Genomic DNA, 16,466 nt, shown 5'->3' with positions numbered 1-16,466 from the left:
TGGTGCTAATCCACTGGGTGGTAACACTAGCCGTGTCCACCATACTGGGAACAAGGAGATTGGATAGAGTAGGTGCCCGCCTCGCTGCAAATCTCACCTGACTTTATAATCTCCCCTATCGTGGGATCTGTTGATAGCAAAGGTAAGTGTTTAATTACAATGCGTTTGATGTCATTAAATTCTGGACTGTACGTGGTGACAAATGTAGGACAATCTTGTGATTCAGTTGGTTGCTTACTTGTAAAAAGGGATTTTTGATCCATAGGATCCACTCTCGACCAAGCTTTTTTCAAGAGCCATCCAGGGTAACTTCGAGCCACCAGGCGTGTGCATGCTGCATCAGCTTCCCTGCGGTACACCTCGGCGGAAGAATTGTTCCGCTTAATTCGTATAAGTTCATCTACTGGTATGGCTCTTACTGTTTGTTTGGAATGGCATGAATTCGCCCTTTGGATGGTATTGCCTGATATCTTTTATCTGTAAGGATCAACCTCAATTTTATTTGTATCAGGGTTGCCACGTAATATGACATCCAAAAAGGGGGTTTCACTTTTACACCATGTGGGGGTAAACGTAAGATTGAACCGATTATTATTGATATATGTCATGAATGCATCAACGGTCAGATGGTCAGACGACCAAATGATGACCACATCATCTACATACCTCCCATACCATGCGAGGCATGTGGAAAATGGATAGGTGTCAGAAAAAATATACTGTTCCTCCCACCAAAAAACAAAAAGGTTAGCCAGAGCTGGTGATGACTTTGCTCCCATTGAAGCACCCGTGCGCTGCAAATAAAAATTGTTACCAAACATAAAATAATTGTGTTTTAACACAAAATCTACCACCTCAATAATGTAATGTCTCAAATCCACAGAATATTTAGAAAATCTCATCAGTATATCCGAGATAGCTCATAATGCCAGGTTTTGCGGAATACTGGAATAGAGCGATTCAATGTCGCAAGTAAGCCACGACAGAGAATCGCTCCATGTGAATTCATCCATGATTTTTAGCAAGTGCTTAGTGTCCTTGATATAACTTGGGCATTGCATAACCAGAGGTTGCAGTACTGAGTCCAACCACTCGCATCGGTGCTCGTTAAGGGATCCGATCCCCGCCACGATCGGACGCATCGGCGGCGGGAATCGGTCCTTATGCAGCTTGGGTAGCGAGTGGAAGATAGGAATAATTGGAGCAGGCACGAAAATATAATCCACTTCTTTTTGGGTCAAAATAGATCTGGCTTTCCCCTCTTCCAACAGAGTCAACAGTTCTTTCTTAAAAGGTTCAGTGGGATCCCCACAAAGTTTAAGGTAAGTTTTATCATCAGATAGTAGATTTTCATTTAAATTGATATATAGTCCCGTGTCCATACATACTACCGAGCTGCCTTTATCGGCGGATCGGATCGTCAAATTTTTATTTTTATTTACATTCATTATGGCAGCAGCCTCCTTTTTATTCAAATTAGGACATTACTTTTGATTGTAGATTAACCAAATCTTTCATGATAAGGTCCTGGAACCAATCAAAAATTGCTGGTCTGGTCTGTATGGGGTAAAAATTTTGGTTTTTAGTGGAGAAGGTATGTGCAGTATTCACTTCATCACAAATTGATATCCCACTATTTTCCAGGAGACAGAGATCTTCTCGCATTGCGATTCTTGTGAGTGTTCACATATTGCGGTTCTGAGTCCCCGCTAGTGTCCGTGGTATCTGAACAATCTGAATTTTCAGTAAACTCCTGGTCAGAAGAACTAAATTCACATGGAGCGATTCTCTGTCGTGGCTTACTTGCGACATTGAATCGCTCTATTCCAGTATTCCGCAAAACCTGGCATTATCCGCTATCTCGGATATACTGATGAGATTTTCTAAATATTCTGTGGATTTGAGACATTACATTATTGAGGTGGTAGATTTTGTGTTAAAACACAATTATTTTATGTTTGGTAACAATTTTTATTTGCAGCGCACGGGTGCTTCAATGGGAGCAAAGTCATCACCAGCTCGGGCTAACCTTTTTGTTTTTTGGTGGGAGGAGCAGTTTATTTTTTCTGACACCAATCCATTTTCCACATGCCTCGCATGGTATGGGAGGTATGTAGACGTTGTGGTCATCATTTGGTCGTCCGACCATCTGACCGTTGATGCATTCATGACATATATCAATAATAATCGGTTCAATCTTAAAGGGGTATTCCAGGCAAAAACTTTTATATATATATATCAACTGGCTCCAGAAAGTTAAACAGATTTGTAAATTACTTCTATTAAAAAATCTTAACCCTTTCAGTACTTATGAGCTTCTGAAGATAAGGTTGTTATTTTCTGTCTAAATCCTCTCTGATGACACCTGTCTCGGGAAACGCCCAGTTTAGAAGACGTTTGCTATGGGGATTTGCTTCTAAACTGGGCGTTGCCCGAGACAGGTGTCATCAGAGAGGACAACCTTAACTTCAGAAGGTCATAAGTACTGAAAGGATTAAGATTTTTTAATAGAAGTAATTTACAAATCTGTTTAACTTTCTGGAGCCAGTTGATATATAAAAAAAAGTTTTGGCCTGGAATACCCCTTTTAAGTCCCAGGATGCCCTTGGTCCTAGTGGGGTTAAAAGGTCAAAAGATAAAAATATATAAACTAAGAAGACACTGTGAAGTACGGGGATATACTCGGCAGGCCTGGAGAAATATTTTTCTAAAAGATGTTTTTATGTACTTGATGTATTTCTAGGTGTATATTAATATATATATATATATATATATATATATATATATATATATGTCAAAGAAGAAAGCAGCACTCCTAAAGCGTGAGTAGGTGCCTCCAGCTAGGATCCAGGTCCAGGATTCTGCATACGTAGTTCCAAGGAAAATGCTGTGGCACTCAAGGTATGGTGAAAAAAAGAAAACTATTTATTCATCCCAAATGTGCAAAGAGCAACGTATCGATGGTCTCACACCATCATTATCAAGTGGCTTGATAATGATGGTGTGAGACCATTGAAACGTTGCACTTTGCACATTTGGGATGAATAAATAGTTTTCATTTTTTCACCATACCTTGAGTGCCACAGCATTTTCCTTGGAACTACGTATGCAGAATCCTGGACATGGACCCTAGCTGGAGGCAGCTACTCACGCTTGGAACTATATATATATATATATATATATATATATATATATATATACACAAATCAAAAAATATGTTGCAGTCTCTTGTAATACCTTTTTTATTGGACTAACAGAATTTTGTAGAGACAAGCTTTCAGGATTCCTCCCTTTATCAAGTCCAATAGTCAAGGACTAATGATCAAAGGACTTTATAAATTATCAGGGAGGAATCCCAAAAGTTTGTCTCTACAAAATTCTGTTAGTCCAATAAAAAAGGTATTACAATCTGCATCACTGGACTAATATGGCTACTCAAATTTACTATACAGATATACACATACCTGAAGATGGTTTAGAACCCTGTGATGTCACACATGCTTGTGATGATGTCACCGTAAGCTGTACAAGGAGGTGCGCGCCGGCTGCAGTCTCTTCAGTGTGTTTTGCATTCACAACCAGTGGTGCAAAGTGTTTGTTAGAGAGTTTCTATTTGCGATAGAGAATTCAAGAATTTGACCGTTCCTTGTCTGAAGAGAGAACCACAAGGTAAGTCTCAGCCTCTTGTATTCATACATACACAGGGCTTTTTGTTTGACAGTTTTTTTTTATTGTTGTTGCTTTTTTTTTTTAGCAAAAAAAACCCAAGAAATTAATTTCCAAAAGAAATAACAAAAGTTATATTTCTCATAGCATTGTAACAATACTTGGCTTAGGCATTAAACATAATAAAATGCACAGATAGTATCATGACCAGAGCTTTTTCTTGCAAAACTGCTAAAATGCAATTATGCCCAAAAAAGCCCCCAAGAAAAAGAGTCCTAATTCATGAAGTTCTAAAAGATATAAGTCTATGAGAAAGATTTGGTGGTGTAGTAAAAGAATAACAGAAAGATTAGGGCAGAAATATAATAGTATATAATAGAATTCTGTGTGTACTAACAATAGAAATACTCCGGGTAACTCCGGGTTATTAGATATTACTAGGACCGGACAGATTCAGGGTTATCAGATATTACTAGGACCGGACAGGTTCAGGGTTATCAGATATTACTAGGACCGGACAGGTTCAGGGTTATCAGATATTACTAGGACCGGACAGGTTCAGGGTTATCAGATATTACTAGGACCGGACAGGTTCAGGGTTATCAGATATTACTAGGACCGGACAGGTTCAGGGTTATCAGATATTACTAGGACCGGACAGGTTCAGGGTTATCAGATATTACTAGGACCGGACAGGTTCAGGGTTATCAGATATTACTAGGACCGGACAGGTTCAGGGTTATCAGATATTTCTAGGACCGGACAGGTTCAGGGTTATCAGATATTACTAGGACCGGACAGGTTCAGGGTTATCAGATATTACTAGGACCGGACAGGTTCAGGGTTATCAGATATTACTAGGACCGGACAGGTTCAGGGTTATCAGATATTACTAGGACCGGACAGGTTCAGGGTTATCAGATATTACTAGGACCGGACAGGTTCAGGGTTATCAGATATTACTAGGACCGGACTGGTTCAGGGTTATCAGATATTACTAGGACCGGACAGGTTCAGGGTTATCAGATATTACTAGGACCGGACAGGTTCAGGGTTATCAGATATTACTAGGACCGGACAGGTTCAGGGTTATCAGATATTACTAGGACCGGACAGGTTCAGGGTTATCAGATATTACTAGGACCGGACAGGTTCAGGGTTATCAGATATTACTAGGACCGGACAGGTTCAGGGTTATCAGATATTACTAGGACCGGACAGGTTCAGGGTTATCAGATATTACTAGGACTGGACAGGTTCAGGGTTATCAGATATTACTAGGACCGGACAGGTGCAGGGTTATCAGATATTACTAGGACCGGAGAGGTTCAGGTTTATCAGATATTACTAGGACCGGACAGGTTCAGGGTTATCAGATATTACTAGGACCGGACAGGTTCAGGGTTATCAGATATTACTAGGACCGGACAGGTTCAGGGTTATCAGATATTACTAGGACCGGACAGGTTCAGGGTTATCAGATATTACTAGGACCGGACAGGTTCAGGGTTATCAGATATTACTAGGACCGGACAGGTTCAGGGTTATCAGATATTACTAGGACCGGACAGGTTCAGGGTTATCAGATATTACTAGGACCGGACAGGTTCAGGGTTATCAGATATTACTAGGACCGGACAGGTTCAGGGTTATCAGATATTACTAGGACCGGACAGGTTCAGGGTTATCAGATATTACTAGGACCGGACAGGTTTAGGGTTATCAGTTATTACTAGGACCGGACAGGTTCAGGGTTATCAGATATTACTAGGACCGGACAGGTTCAGGGTTATCAGATATTACTAGGACCGGACAGGTTCAGGGTTATCAGATATTACTAGGACCGGACAGGTTTAGGGTTATCAGTTATTACTAGGACCGGACAGGTTCAGGATTATCAGATATTACTAGGACCGGACAGGTTCAGGGTTATCAGACATTGGTAACCTCAGGGAAGACGTCTCCATATAAAACACTTATAGAGAAGCGTCTTCTTCTGAGGCTGCGATGGTCTTAGTGTTATCTTGTGGTTCTGTGCTGGACATTTCTGCTCTGTATGAAGGATCTATTGTATAATGACAGGAATGATGACATGTTGTCTAATGTGTTCACTTATCTCTCTCTCTCTAGTGTTTTCAGGCTCTGACCTGTGACCATGGCCTCTCCACAAGACCCATTGCTGAAGGAGGAGGAAGAAGCAATGGAGGACCATAGTGATATGGATGTAGAAAAGGGCGATATCCCTGAGAGGCAGAACCTGCCATCTCTAAGCGTGATGTCCACCGCACGTTCCATCATCACCGTAGTGATCCTCGCCTTTGTTAATTTGCTCATCTATGCAAATCGCTCCAGCGTGGCGGGGGTGCTGCCTTATATACAGAAAGCATATGACACCAATGCTAGTCTGTCCGGCTTATTGAATACATTGTTCATTGGAAGCTACGTGCTGGTCGCACCAATTGCCGGATATTTGGGCGACCACTGTAATAAGAAATATACTGTTTGCGCAGGAGTCATCGTTTGGCTGAGCATGACACTTACCCTGTCATTCATCCCTGACGGGTACTTCCTGCTCTTCCTGCTGACGAGTGGACTGGTTGGGGCCGGAGAGGCGACTTTCTGCACCATCGCCCCCTCCATCATTGCAGACCTTTTTACAAGTGACCAGCGGACCCGCATGCTGAACGTGTTTTACTCCGTCATACCTGTAGGCTGCGGACTAGGATACATCATCGGGCCCAAAGTGACTGATGCAGCAAGGGGCGATTGGCACTGGGCATTTCGGGTCACCCCTGGCCTGGGCCTCATAGCTGTGGCATTGATGATTTTGGTCACAAAGGAGCTTCCAAGAACGACTACAAACGGGAAGAAGAACAACAAATCCCAGAAGTTTGCCCAATGGGCGACAGATCTGAAAAAACTATTTAAAAATCGAAGCTTCATGTTAACCACCATGGGATCGACGGCTGTATCCTTCATAGTGGGAGCCATAGGTGTATGGGGTCCGTCATACCTGACCCACGCACGAACACTCCTACAAGAGAAGGACCCTTGCCGTGCTGAACCGTGTGACTATCACGACATCCTAATATTTGGTGTGGTTACAGTCGTTTCCGGCATTCTGGGAGTTGTAGCAGGGACGGAGATAAGTAAAAGATATCGCAAATCCAACCCACGGGCGGACCCGCTTGTGTGTGGATGCGCGATGATGCTCTCCGCCCCTTTTCTTCTGTTGGCATTGACTTTTGGCAACATCAGCCTCGTTGCCACCAACATCTTCATCTTCATCGGAGAGACGCTTCTGTCAGTAAATTTCACCCTCATATCTGACATTTTACTAAAAGTAGTAACTCCGTGGAGGAGATCTTCAGCCCTGGCCGTGCAGATGACAATCTATCACCTCCTAGGTGACGCCGGCAGCCCGTACCTCATCGGCCTGATATCTGACACCTACGAACGAGGATATGCCAAATCCCCTCTTCTGAAATACCGCAGCCTGGAGTATGCCCTCATGACCTGCACCATAATGGCAGTCATCGGAGGGGCCTTCTTCATGGCCACGGCCCTATATATAGAGAGGGACGAAAAAGAAGCAGAGATGGAATCAGAACCTCCGTCATCCTCCTCACTGCTTCCTGCCGATGAGGACCGCGCTTCAGACTGAGGAAAAGTCATTGCTTACCTTTATCTCGTTTACTTCATTAAAAAAAAATTAAGAAAAAAATAACTGCATTTGTTCTATGTTCCACTTTACCCCTTATTCTCTGAAACTCTTGTTGTTGGCTTCATTCTTCATTCATAATTCTTCATTGAAAAGTCAACCTGTCAGAAAACTATTTACAAGGGTGTAACAAACATTTCTCACTCGCATCTAGTGTACAGTCTAAAACATCTACTTTGTCAGTATCAGTTAGTTCAAGGTTAGGACAGACCACTGTAGCATTCTGTGTCATAGGAGACAAAATGACAGGTGCCCATTTTTGGGGGGGTAATTGGTGTAACTAGGGTGCATTGTGAAAGTATTTCCAACCAGCATTGTTTTTGTGGAACTACAACCTGGAATTGTATTGGTTTAAATTCCTTTAAAAAAAAAATGTAAATGATAAACTACGAACCTGACAAGAAAAATCACCTATCCAAAATCCACAGACCAGGCAAGAAGAGCATTATTATACATTTAACAAAGACACCAACAGTAAGGTGATGTTCACACATTGTATTTTGAGACATCTTTTTGCAGTCTAAAAAAAAAGAGATGTTTTTTTTCCAGCTGTCTTTGTGTTGCTATGTGTAGCAATGTTGGAAAATGGAAACTTTTTTCGTCACAAAAAAAAAAAAAAAAAAAAAAAAAAAAAAAATATATATATATATATATATATATATATGTATATATATATATATATATATATATATTGGGGGAGATTTCTCAAAACCTGTCTAGAGGAAAAGTTGCTGAGTTGCCCATAGCAACCAATCAGATCGCTTCTTTAATTTTTTTAACCCCTTAACGACGCAGGACGTATATTTACGTCCTGCGTCGGCTCCCGCGCTATGAAGCGGGATCGCGGCGCGATCCCGCATCATATTGCGTCGGTCCCGGCGCTCATCAATGGCCGGGACCCGCGGCTAATACCACACATCGCCTATATAGGTCCTATGGGACCTATAACACTGCAAAAAAATTTTTTTTAAAAAGTGTTAATAAAGGTAATTTAACCCCTTCCCTAATAAAAGTTTGAATCACCCCCCTTTTCCCATAAAAAAAAATAAAACAGTGTAAAAAAAAATAAAAATAAACATATGTGGTATTGCCGCGTGCGTAAATGTCCGAACTATAAAAATATATCATTAATTAAACCGTACGATCAATGGCGTATGCGCAAAAAAATTCCAAAGTAAAAAAAAGCGCATTTTTTGTCACTTTTTATACCATTAAAAAATGAATAAAAAGTGATCAAATAGTCCGATCAAAACAAAAAGCATACCTATAAAAACTTCAGATCACGGTGCAAAAAATGAGTCCTCATACCGCCCTGTATGGGGAAAAATAAAAAAGTTATAGGGGTCAGAAGATGACATTTTTAAACGTATAAATTTTCCTGCATGTAGTTATGATTTTTTCCAGAAGTGCGACAAAATCAAACCTATATAAGTAGGGTATCATTTTAACTGTATGGACCTACAGAATAATGATAAGGTGTAATTTTTACCGAAATATGCACTGCGTAGAAACGGAAGCCACCAAAATTTACAAAATGGCGTTTTTTCTTCGATTTTGTCGCGCAATGATTTTTTTTTTCGTTTTGCCGTGCATTTTTGGGTAAAATGACTAATGTCACTGCAAAGTAGAATTGGTGGCGCAAAAAATAAGCCATAATATGGATTTTTAGGTGGAAAATTGAAAGGGTTATGATTTTTAAAAGGTAAGGAGGAAAAAACGAAAGTGCAAAAACGGAAAAACCCTGAGTCCTTAAGGGGTTAAAGAGGCCTGTGAAAAATGAGTTGATTGGTTGCTATGGGCAACTCAGCAACTTTCCCTCTGGACAGGTTTTGAGAAATCTCCCCCATTGTACCTAAGAAAGTGGTAGGCATGTTTTGTTAGTAAAAAGATAAACCTCCAGCCAATCTATTTTGTTTACCGTATATACTCGAGTATAAGCTGAGTTTTTCAGCACGATTTTTCGTACTGAAAACGCCCCCCCTCGGCTTATACTCGAGTGAACTCTCCGCCTGTCAATCCCTTCTCAGTGGTCTTCAACCTGCGGACCTCCAGATGTTGCAAAACTACAACTCCCAGCATGCCCGGACAGCCATCGGCTGTCTGGGCATGCTGGAAGTTGTAGTTTTGAAACATCTGGAGGTCCGCAGGTTGAAGACCACTGCGTCCTTTGTCATCATCCAGACCCCCCTTTAGTTTTTCTACTCACCTCCCCTCGGTGGGAAGGAAGGGTGAGCTGGTCCAGGCCATCTATGCTGCAGGGGATCATCTGGTGGGGAGGGTTAGTCGTTCCGGGCTGTCCATTTTCACTGGAAGGCCCTCTTCTCCCCTCGGACTAGTGACGTTACCTTGATGACGATGCACAGGGACATTCATGCGCAGGTACGTCTGCTGCACACGGACGTCCCTATGCGTCGTCGTCAAGGCAACGTCACTAGTCCGGGGCCGGCCCGGAGCGGAGAAGAGGGCCTCCTGGTGAAGATCGACAGCCCGGAACGACTAACCCTCCCCACCGGATGGTCCCTGCAGCATAGATGGCCCGGACCAGCTCACCCTTTCTTCCCACCGAGGGGAGGTGAGTAGAAAACTAAAGGGGGGTCTGGATGATGACGAAGGCCGCAGTGGTCTTCAACCTGCAGACCTCCAGATGTTTCAAAACTACAACTCCCAGCATGCCTGGACAGCCGATGGCTGGGAGTTGTAGTTTTGCAACATCTGGAGGACCACAGGTTGAAGACCACTGAAAGGGATTGACAGGCGGTGATGATGAAGGGGGGGATGATGACGGGGGTGATGATGACTGGAGTCTGGATGATGACAGGGGGGTATGATGACGGGGTGATGATGACGGGGGTGATAATGACAGGCTGATGATGACGGGGGTGTTAATGACGGGAGTCTGGATGATGACAGGCGTGGGATGATGACATTGGGGGATGTTATATTTCCCACCCTAGGCTTATAGTCGATTCAATAACTTTTCCTGGGTTTTTGGGGTGAAATTAGGGGCCTCGGATTATATTCGGTTCGGCTTATACTCGAGTACCGTATATACGGGTAGGTTTAAATTAAGCAAAACAAGAAAAACACCAAGTGGATATCATATATTTGCAAGGTATTGTATACCTAAAACATTATTGTTATCAACATCTGCAAAAATGAACAAATCCCACAAATCATTAGACCTCTAATCTCCAATCGCTTGACTCTTGCAGGAGTCCCAAGAACTGAATTTCTGTTTGATAAAATTTACATTTCTCCAATATATTATAGAGTTATTATGCTCATAGACGTTCCAACGCAGTTCTCGCAGGATTCCTAGTTTCTTCTGTAAAGTTAGACAAGATTAATATATCCATACGACTGCAAACAGATCTTATAGGAATGTGAAAAGGCCATTAATAAAATGTTGGAGAGTTGCAGGAAAATTGCAATGTCCAAAAGAAATAACTAGATATCCATAATGTCCATCGAAATGTTGTTTCCAGTTATCACCTGGTCTAATGTAAAAGCCTGGAGAATCTAATCTTTTCTTGACGAACTCTTTTCAGAAACTCAGAAATCAATGGCAGAGGGTAACGGATTTTGAAATTAAACTTTGTTTTATTCTCTATGGTAAAAGCAAAGTCCCAAGGAGCCATCTTTCTTCATATCTACAAAGTTCTATGAAAAATGACTATAGTGCACAATAATCATTTTTCTAAATGACATACATAATCAGTTCGGCCTGCAAATACCTTGCCAGAGTGGCCATTTCCCTCGGCTTCCCTCGGTGTAACCACGTGATAGGGAATGAAGCCTCTCTTTTGGCCTCCTAGGTAAATGTAGTAAGCACGAGACCCAGCACTGTAGAATGTAATGGAGACGGGCCTAGCTCTGGCTACAGTTACCCAGGAGACTGCTTCCTATCATGCGGTTACATGTGGTTGGAAGAAGAGGAAACGGCCGCTCTGATTAGATATTTACAGATAGAATTGATAATGAATATAATCTAGGAACACTTTGTAGTTACACATTCTGGTGATCAGGATAAACAAACCTTTAGCTACATTTTTATTTATGAATTCTTTAAGAGCTTTAAAGGGGTTATCCAGGAAAAAACTTTTTTTTATATATATATCAACTAGCTCCAGAAAGTTAAACAGATTTGTAAATTACTTCTATTAAAAAATCTTAATCCTTTCAGTACTTATGAGCTTCTGAAGTTAAAGGGGTACTCCGGTGAAAAACTTTTTTTTTTTTTAATCTACTGGTGCCAGAAAGTTAAACAGATTTGTAAATTACTTCTATTAAAAAATCTTAATCCTTCCTGCACTTATTAGCTGCTGAATACTACAGCAGAAATTCTTTTCTTTTTGAAACACAGAACTGTCTGCTGACATCACGAGCACAGTGCTCTCTGCTGACATCTCTGTCCATTTTAGGAACTGTCCAGAGCAGCATATGTTTGCTATGGGGATTTCCTTTTACTCTGGACAATTCCTAAAATGGACAGAAATGTCAGCAGAGAGCACTGTGCTCATGATGTCAGCAGAGAGCTCTGTGTTCCAAAAAGAAAAGAATTTCTGCTGTAGTATTCAGCAGCTAATAAGAACAGGAAGGATAAAGATTTTTTAATGGAAGTAATTTACAAATCTGTTTAACTTTCTGGCACCAGTTGATTAAAAAAAAAAGTTTTAAACCCGAGTACTCCTATAAGGACACAGTGTTTTTCCGTTTTTGCATTTTCATTTTTTCCTCATCGCCTTCTAACGCTTTCAATTTTGCACCTAAAATTCCATATTATGGCTTATTTTTTGCACCACCAATTCTACTTTGCAGTGACATTAGTAATTTTACCAAAATATCCACGGTGAAGCAGAAAAAAAATTAATCGTGTTACAAAATTGAAGAAAAAATGCCATTTTGTACATTTTTTGGGCTTCCGTTTCTACGCAGTGCATTTTTCGGTAAAAAATACATCTTATCTTTATTATGTAGGTTCATACGGTTAAAATGATACCCAACTTATATAGGTTTGATTTTGTATTACTTCTAAATAAAATCATAACTACATACAGGAAAATGTATACGTTTAAAATTGTCATCTTCTGACCCGTATACCCCTGGATTTCAGGCTTGGAGCAATCAATCGCCGATCGGCAGTGCCGCACTCTATTAGCCCAGGGTCCCGGCTGTCATTAGCCGCTGGGACCGACCCGGTATGAAGCAGGGTTATGGCGTGATCCCGCGTTATATACCGGGACCTGGCGCAGGGCGTACAGGTACGGCCTGCGTCCTTAAGAGGTTAAAGGGTTTATCCAGAGAAATTAGTTTTTTTTTCTCTAATCAACTGGTGCCAGAAAGTTTAACAAATTGGTACATTACCTCTATTTAAAAATCTTAATCCTTTCAGCACTTATCAGCTGCTGTATGATCCAGAGAAAGTTGTGTAGTTCTTTCCAGTCTGACCACAGTGCTCTCTGCTGCCTCCTGTATGGACAGGTTTGCATGAACAGAGATGGCATCAGAGAGCACTTTATGGCACCAGTTGATTTAAAATATTGATTTTGTCTCTGGAGTGCCCCTTTAAAAAGGTTTTACCATAATAATAAATAGGTCTAAACTGATGCATTATGTGAAATTACAACTAATTATCAGAAACTTTTTTATTTTTAAAAAACAGCCCTACCAATATAAGCTGGATGTCCTCTTGTTTTTTGCTTGTTGCCATATGGTCCATCCTGTAGGCAGTTTCCACTCCTTGTCAGACATGCTCACACAGTGAATATACAGCCAATATACTGCAACATACAGCTACTATACTGCATAAAGCTCACATACATACTTATGTATTAATAAGTCTGGCTGTCTGGCTCAATATTTACCAGCCAGGATGAGGTAAATATATATTATGTCCTGCTGGCAGGAGGGAAGGGGAGGATATTCACTACAATAACACTGTATGGTATGTAAGGAGAGAAGTGATAACTTTACCATTATGAAGATTAGATTCTCCATGCAGCACAAGAATGAACATCTGCCCTAATGTCTGTTGGGTAATAAAATCCAAAGCAAATCATGGGCCATGCAGAAGCTCCGCTCTCAACACAAATTTTCATATGAAAGGGGAGAGCATGAAAAGAAGGTGGAGACAAGGAAATGTGGTCATGTTTGCATAGTTTTCCTAGGCACTCCCATTCAAATAGTTTTTATAACATTTTTGGAGAAACAGAATAAACAAATGTACACAAGGATGTATAGTCCTAGATATTACTTTTATATGGAATAGTAAAGAGGAGTAAATGATTTGTTGTGCTGTGCTATTACTGGCTATATAACTAAGGAAGAAAGTAACTATTTGTGTACAGCTCAGCTCTTGTCCCGCCCTCCAGAAATATAGAGAATAAGGAATAGTTGTGTACTATGGAGGGGAATCTTAGGAGCTCAATAACAGCAGTGAGAGCCCAGAAATCACCACTTGTCACCACTCTGAAGGGTTAATCTAATAAGACATTGCAGATTTTTTAAACATTTTTGAAATAATAGGTAGGCTTTGGGGCAAAACAACAATTTCCAGTTGTTAAGTGTAAAATGTCATTATAAATTCAGTTCAGATTATGCACGTGGGATAAATTTAAATCACTCAACATGAGATGCTTTCCTTAAAAAAGCTATTTGTAATATTCATTATTAACTAGTATACATTTAAAATATGTCTTTATTCAGCAACATTAGCGATTCTCACGTTAAATGGTTTATTCAGTATTGAGCAATATTAGCAATTGTCATATCAAATGGATTATTCATTATTCAAAATTCTGAGCTGCTGTCTTGCAAAAACAGCTCCACGCCTGTCCTGAGGCTGTGTGTGGTATTACAGCTCAGTTTTATTGAAGTGAATGAAACAAGATGTAATACCATGCACAACCTGAGGGCAGGTGGGGTGCTGTTTTTGAAAAATAAACAAAAAAACTATTCTATTCTATGTATTCCTGGATATCTCCTTTAGTTCTCAAAATGTATCATAATCTTTAAAATGGAGTAAAAGCAGAATGTTTGGGGAAAGAAGACTGCTAAAAGAAATGCATAATAAACTGCAAACTACAAATACCAGAAATATTATGATATATTTTCATTCTGCATTAAAGGGGTACTATGCCCCAAAACATCTTATCCCCTATCCAAAGGATAAGGGATAAGATGTCTGATCGCAAGGGTCCCGCCATCGGGAACCCCTGCGATCTCCTGCACTTTTCGTTCCGAACGCTGTGACGTCATGCCACGCTCCCTCCATTCACGTCTATATGAGGGGGGGGGGTGACGGCCGCCATGCCCCCTCCCATAGACATGAATGGGGCGAGACGTCACGACCTCAAACCCAGCGTTTGGAACAAAAAAAGTTCAGAATGCTGGAGTGGTATGCAGGTGATCGTGGGGGTTCCCAGTGGTGGGACCCCTGCGATAAGACGCTCCGCTAAATACTCCACTAGCAATCAATGGATTAAAACATCAACAACAGCCTTCTAATATTAAAGGGGTACTCCGCCTCTAGACATCTTATCCCCTATCCAAAGGATAGGGGATAAGATGACTAGGGGAGGAGTACCCCTTTAATATTAGAAGGCTGTCGTCGATGTTTTCATCCATGCATTGCTAGTGGAGTATTAGGACATGTAGCATCTCATGAGCAAAGTATCTGTTAAGCTGAGTAGGTGTAGAACCTGTCAATCTATGTAGATTCCTTACATGTAAAATACCTTGGTGAACCCCTCCTCCCCCCAAAAAAATTTGAATGCTGGAGATGCCACTGTCATCGCCCCAGTAGTCAGGCTATAGGTTTGATTGTCTTGAATGCATGGTCCTACTAGTGCTATAGATAATTGCTACAACTACTGTAGAACCTTTTCTACTGTATATTACTGATTTTTCTTCTACTAAATTATCTTGAAGCTCCTCTGGCTTCAAGCTGTTGTGGATCCTCATGTCTCAGCAGGCAGTGCCAATCATTTGCTCGTTTCTGCTTTTCTACATGGTAATTAATTCCTTAGTGATTCACACACCAGCCTTAAATATACTGGGGGAGATTTATAAAGCTTTTTAGTCCTCTTTTTTGCTCTATGTTTATCACATAAATGGTCTAAAGTGGTGTTTCTGCACAAAAATGTGTGTGACTTTTTGCAAAATAATTATTTACTAAAATGACTTTGGTACACATTTTTGTTTTTTTTACTTTACAGTGGTTACTTATTTATAAAGTGCGCCTTAAAAAAAACAAAAAAAAAAAAACAACAACAACAAAGTTGCAAGTTCCAAGTGACAGAAAAAGTCCCAATGACAGCAAGACAAAATCGCAACTTAAAGGGGTACTCCGGTGAAAACCTTTTTTCTTTTAAATCAACTGGTGGCAGAAAGTTAAACATATTTGTAAATTACTTCTATTAAAAAATCTTAATCCTTCCTGTACTTATTAGCTGCTGGATACTATAGAGGAAATTATTTTCTTTTTGGAATGCTCTCTGATGACATCACGACCACAGTTCTCTCTGCTGACGTTATTATAATAATAATAACACTTTATTTATTGTTGTCCTTAGTGGGATTTGAACCCAAGTCCCCAGCACTGCAAGGCAGCAGCGCTAACCACTGAGCCACCATGTTGCCCTTAGCATACATCTCCTATGCATGGTTGCTAAAATGGACAGAGATGTCAGCAGAGAGCACTGTGCTCGTGATGTCATCAGTGTTCCAAAAAGGAAGGAATTTCCTCTGTAGCATTCAGCAGCTAATAAGTACTGGAAGGATTAAGATTTTTTAATAGAAGTAATTTACAAATATGTTTAACTTTCTGCCACCAGTTGATTTAAAAGAAAAAATGTTTTCACCGGAGTACCCCTTTAAGAGATCTTCTAGTTAGAAGTCATTCTGTGGTGAAAATTGCTCGTCCACTAAGAGACTCAGCACCCAGGACTGGTTGCTATCCATGTCGTGAATGCCTTTCTTGTGCTAATATCGTGTGAGCAAACATCTTCACATCCACTGGTGGCTTGCGGGAGTACTCCATCCACCAATATATCTAGTGCAGCAGCACACATGTCATATA

General features: G+C 40.7%; 1 protein-coding gene across 1 annotated transcript; it reads left to right on the top strand.

Annotated features, from left to right (window-relative positions):
• The first annotated feature begins 3,552 nt into the window (after positions 1-3,552).
• LOC130357890 (protein spinster homolog 1-like) lies at positions 3,553-7,353 on the top strand. Its single transcript, XM_056560633.1, has 2 exons — positions 3,553-3,669; positions 5,797-7,353. Exon 2 carries the CDS (start codon positions 5,822-5,824, stop codon positions 7,328-7,330), a length of 1,509 nt encoding a protein of 502 aa, XP_056416608.1. The 5' UTR covers positions 3,553-3,669; positions 5,797-5,821; the 3' UTR covers positions 7,331-7,353.
• The last annotated feature ends 9,113 nt before the right edge of the window (positions 7,354-16,466 follow it).

This window comes from Hyla sarda, chromosome 2, assembly GCF_029499605.1.
Source record: "Hyla sarda isolate aHylSar1 chromosome 2, aHylSar1.hap1, whole genome shotgun sequence".
Lineage (NCBI taxonomy): Eukaryota > Metazoa > Chordata > Amphibia > Anura > Hylidae > Hyla > Hyla sarda.
The sequence above is the reverse complement of the archived record's forward strand: the minus strand, read 5'-3'. Positions and strand labels throughout refer to the sequence as shown.

Coding starts and splice junctions, on each gene's coding strand:
- LOC130357890 (XM_056560633.1), top strand. CDS start 5,822: ATGGCCTCTCCACAAGACCCATTGCTGAAGGAGGAGGAAGAAGCAATG.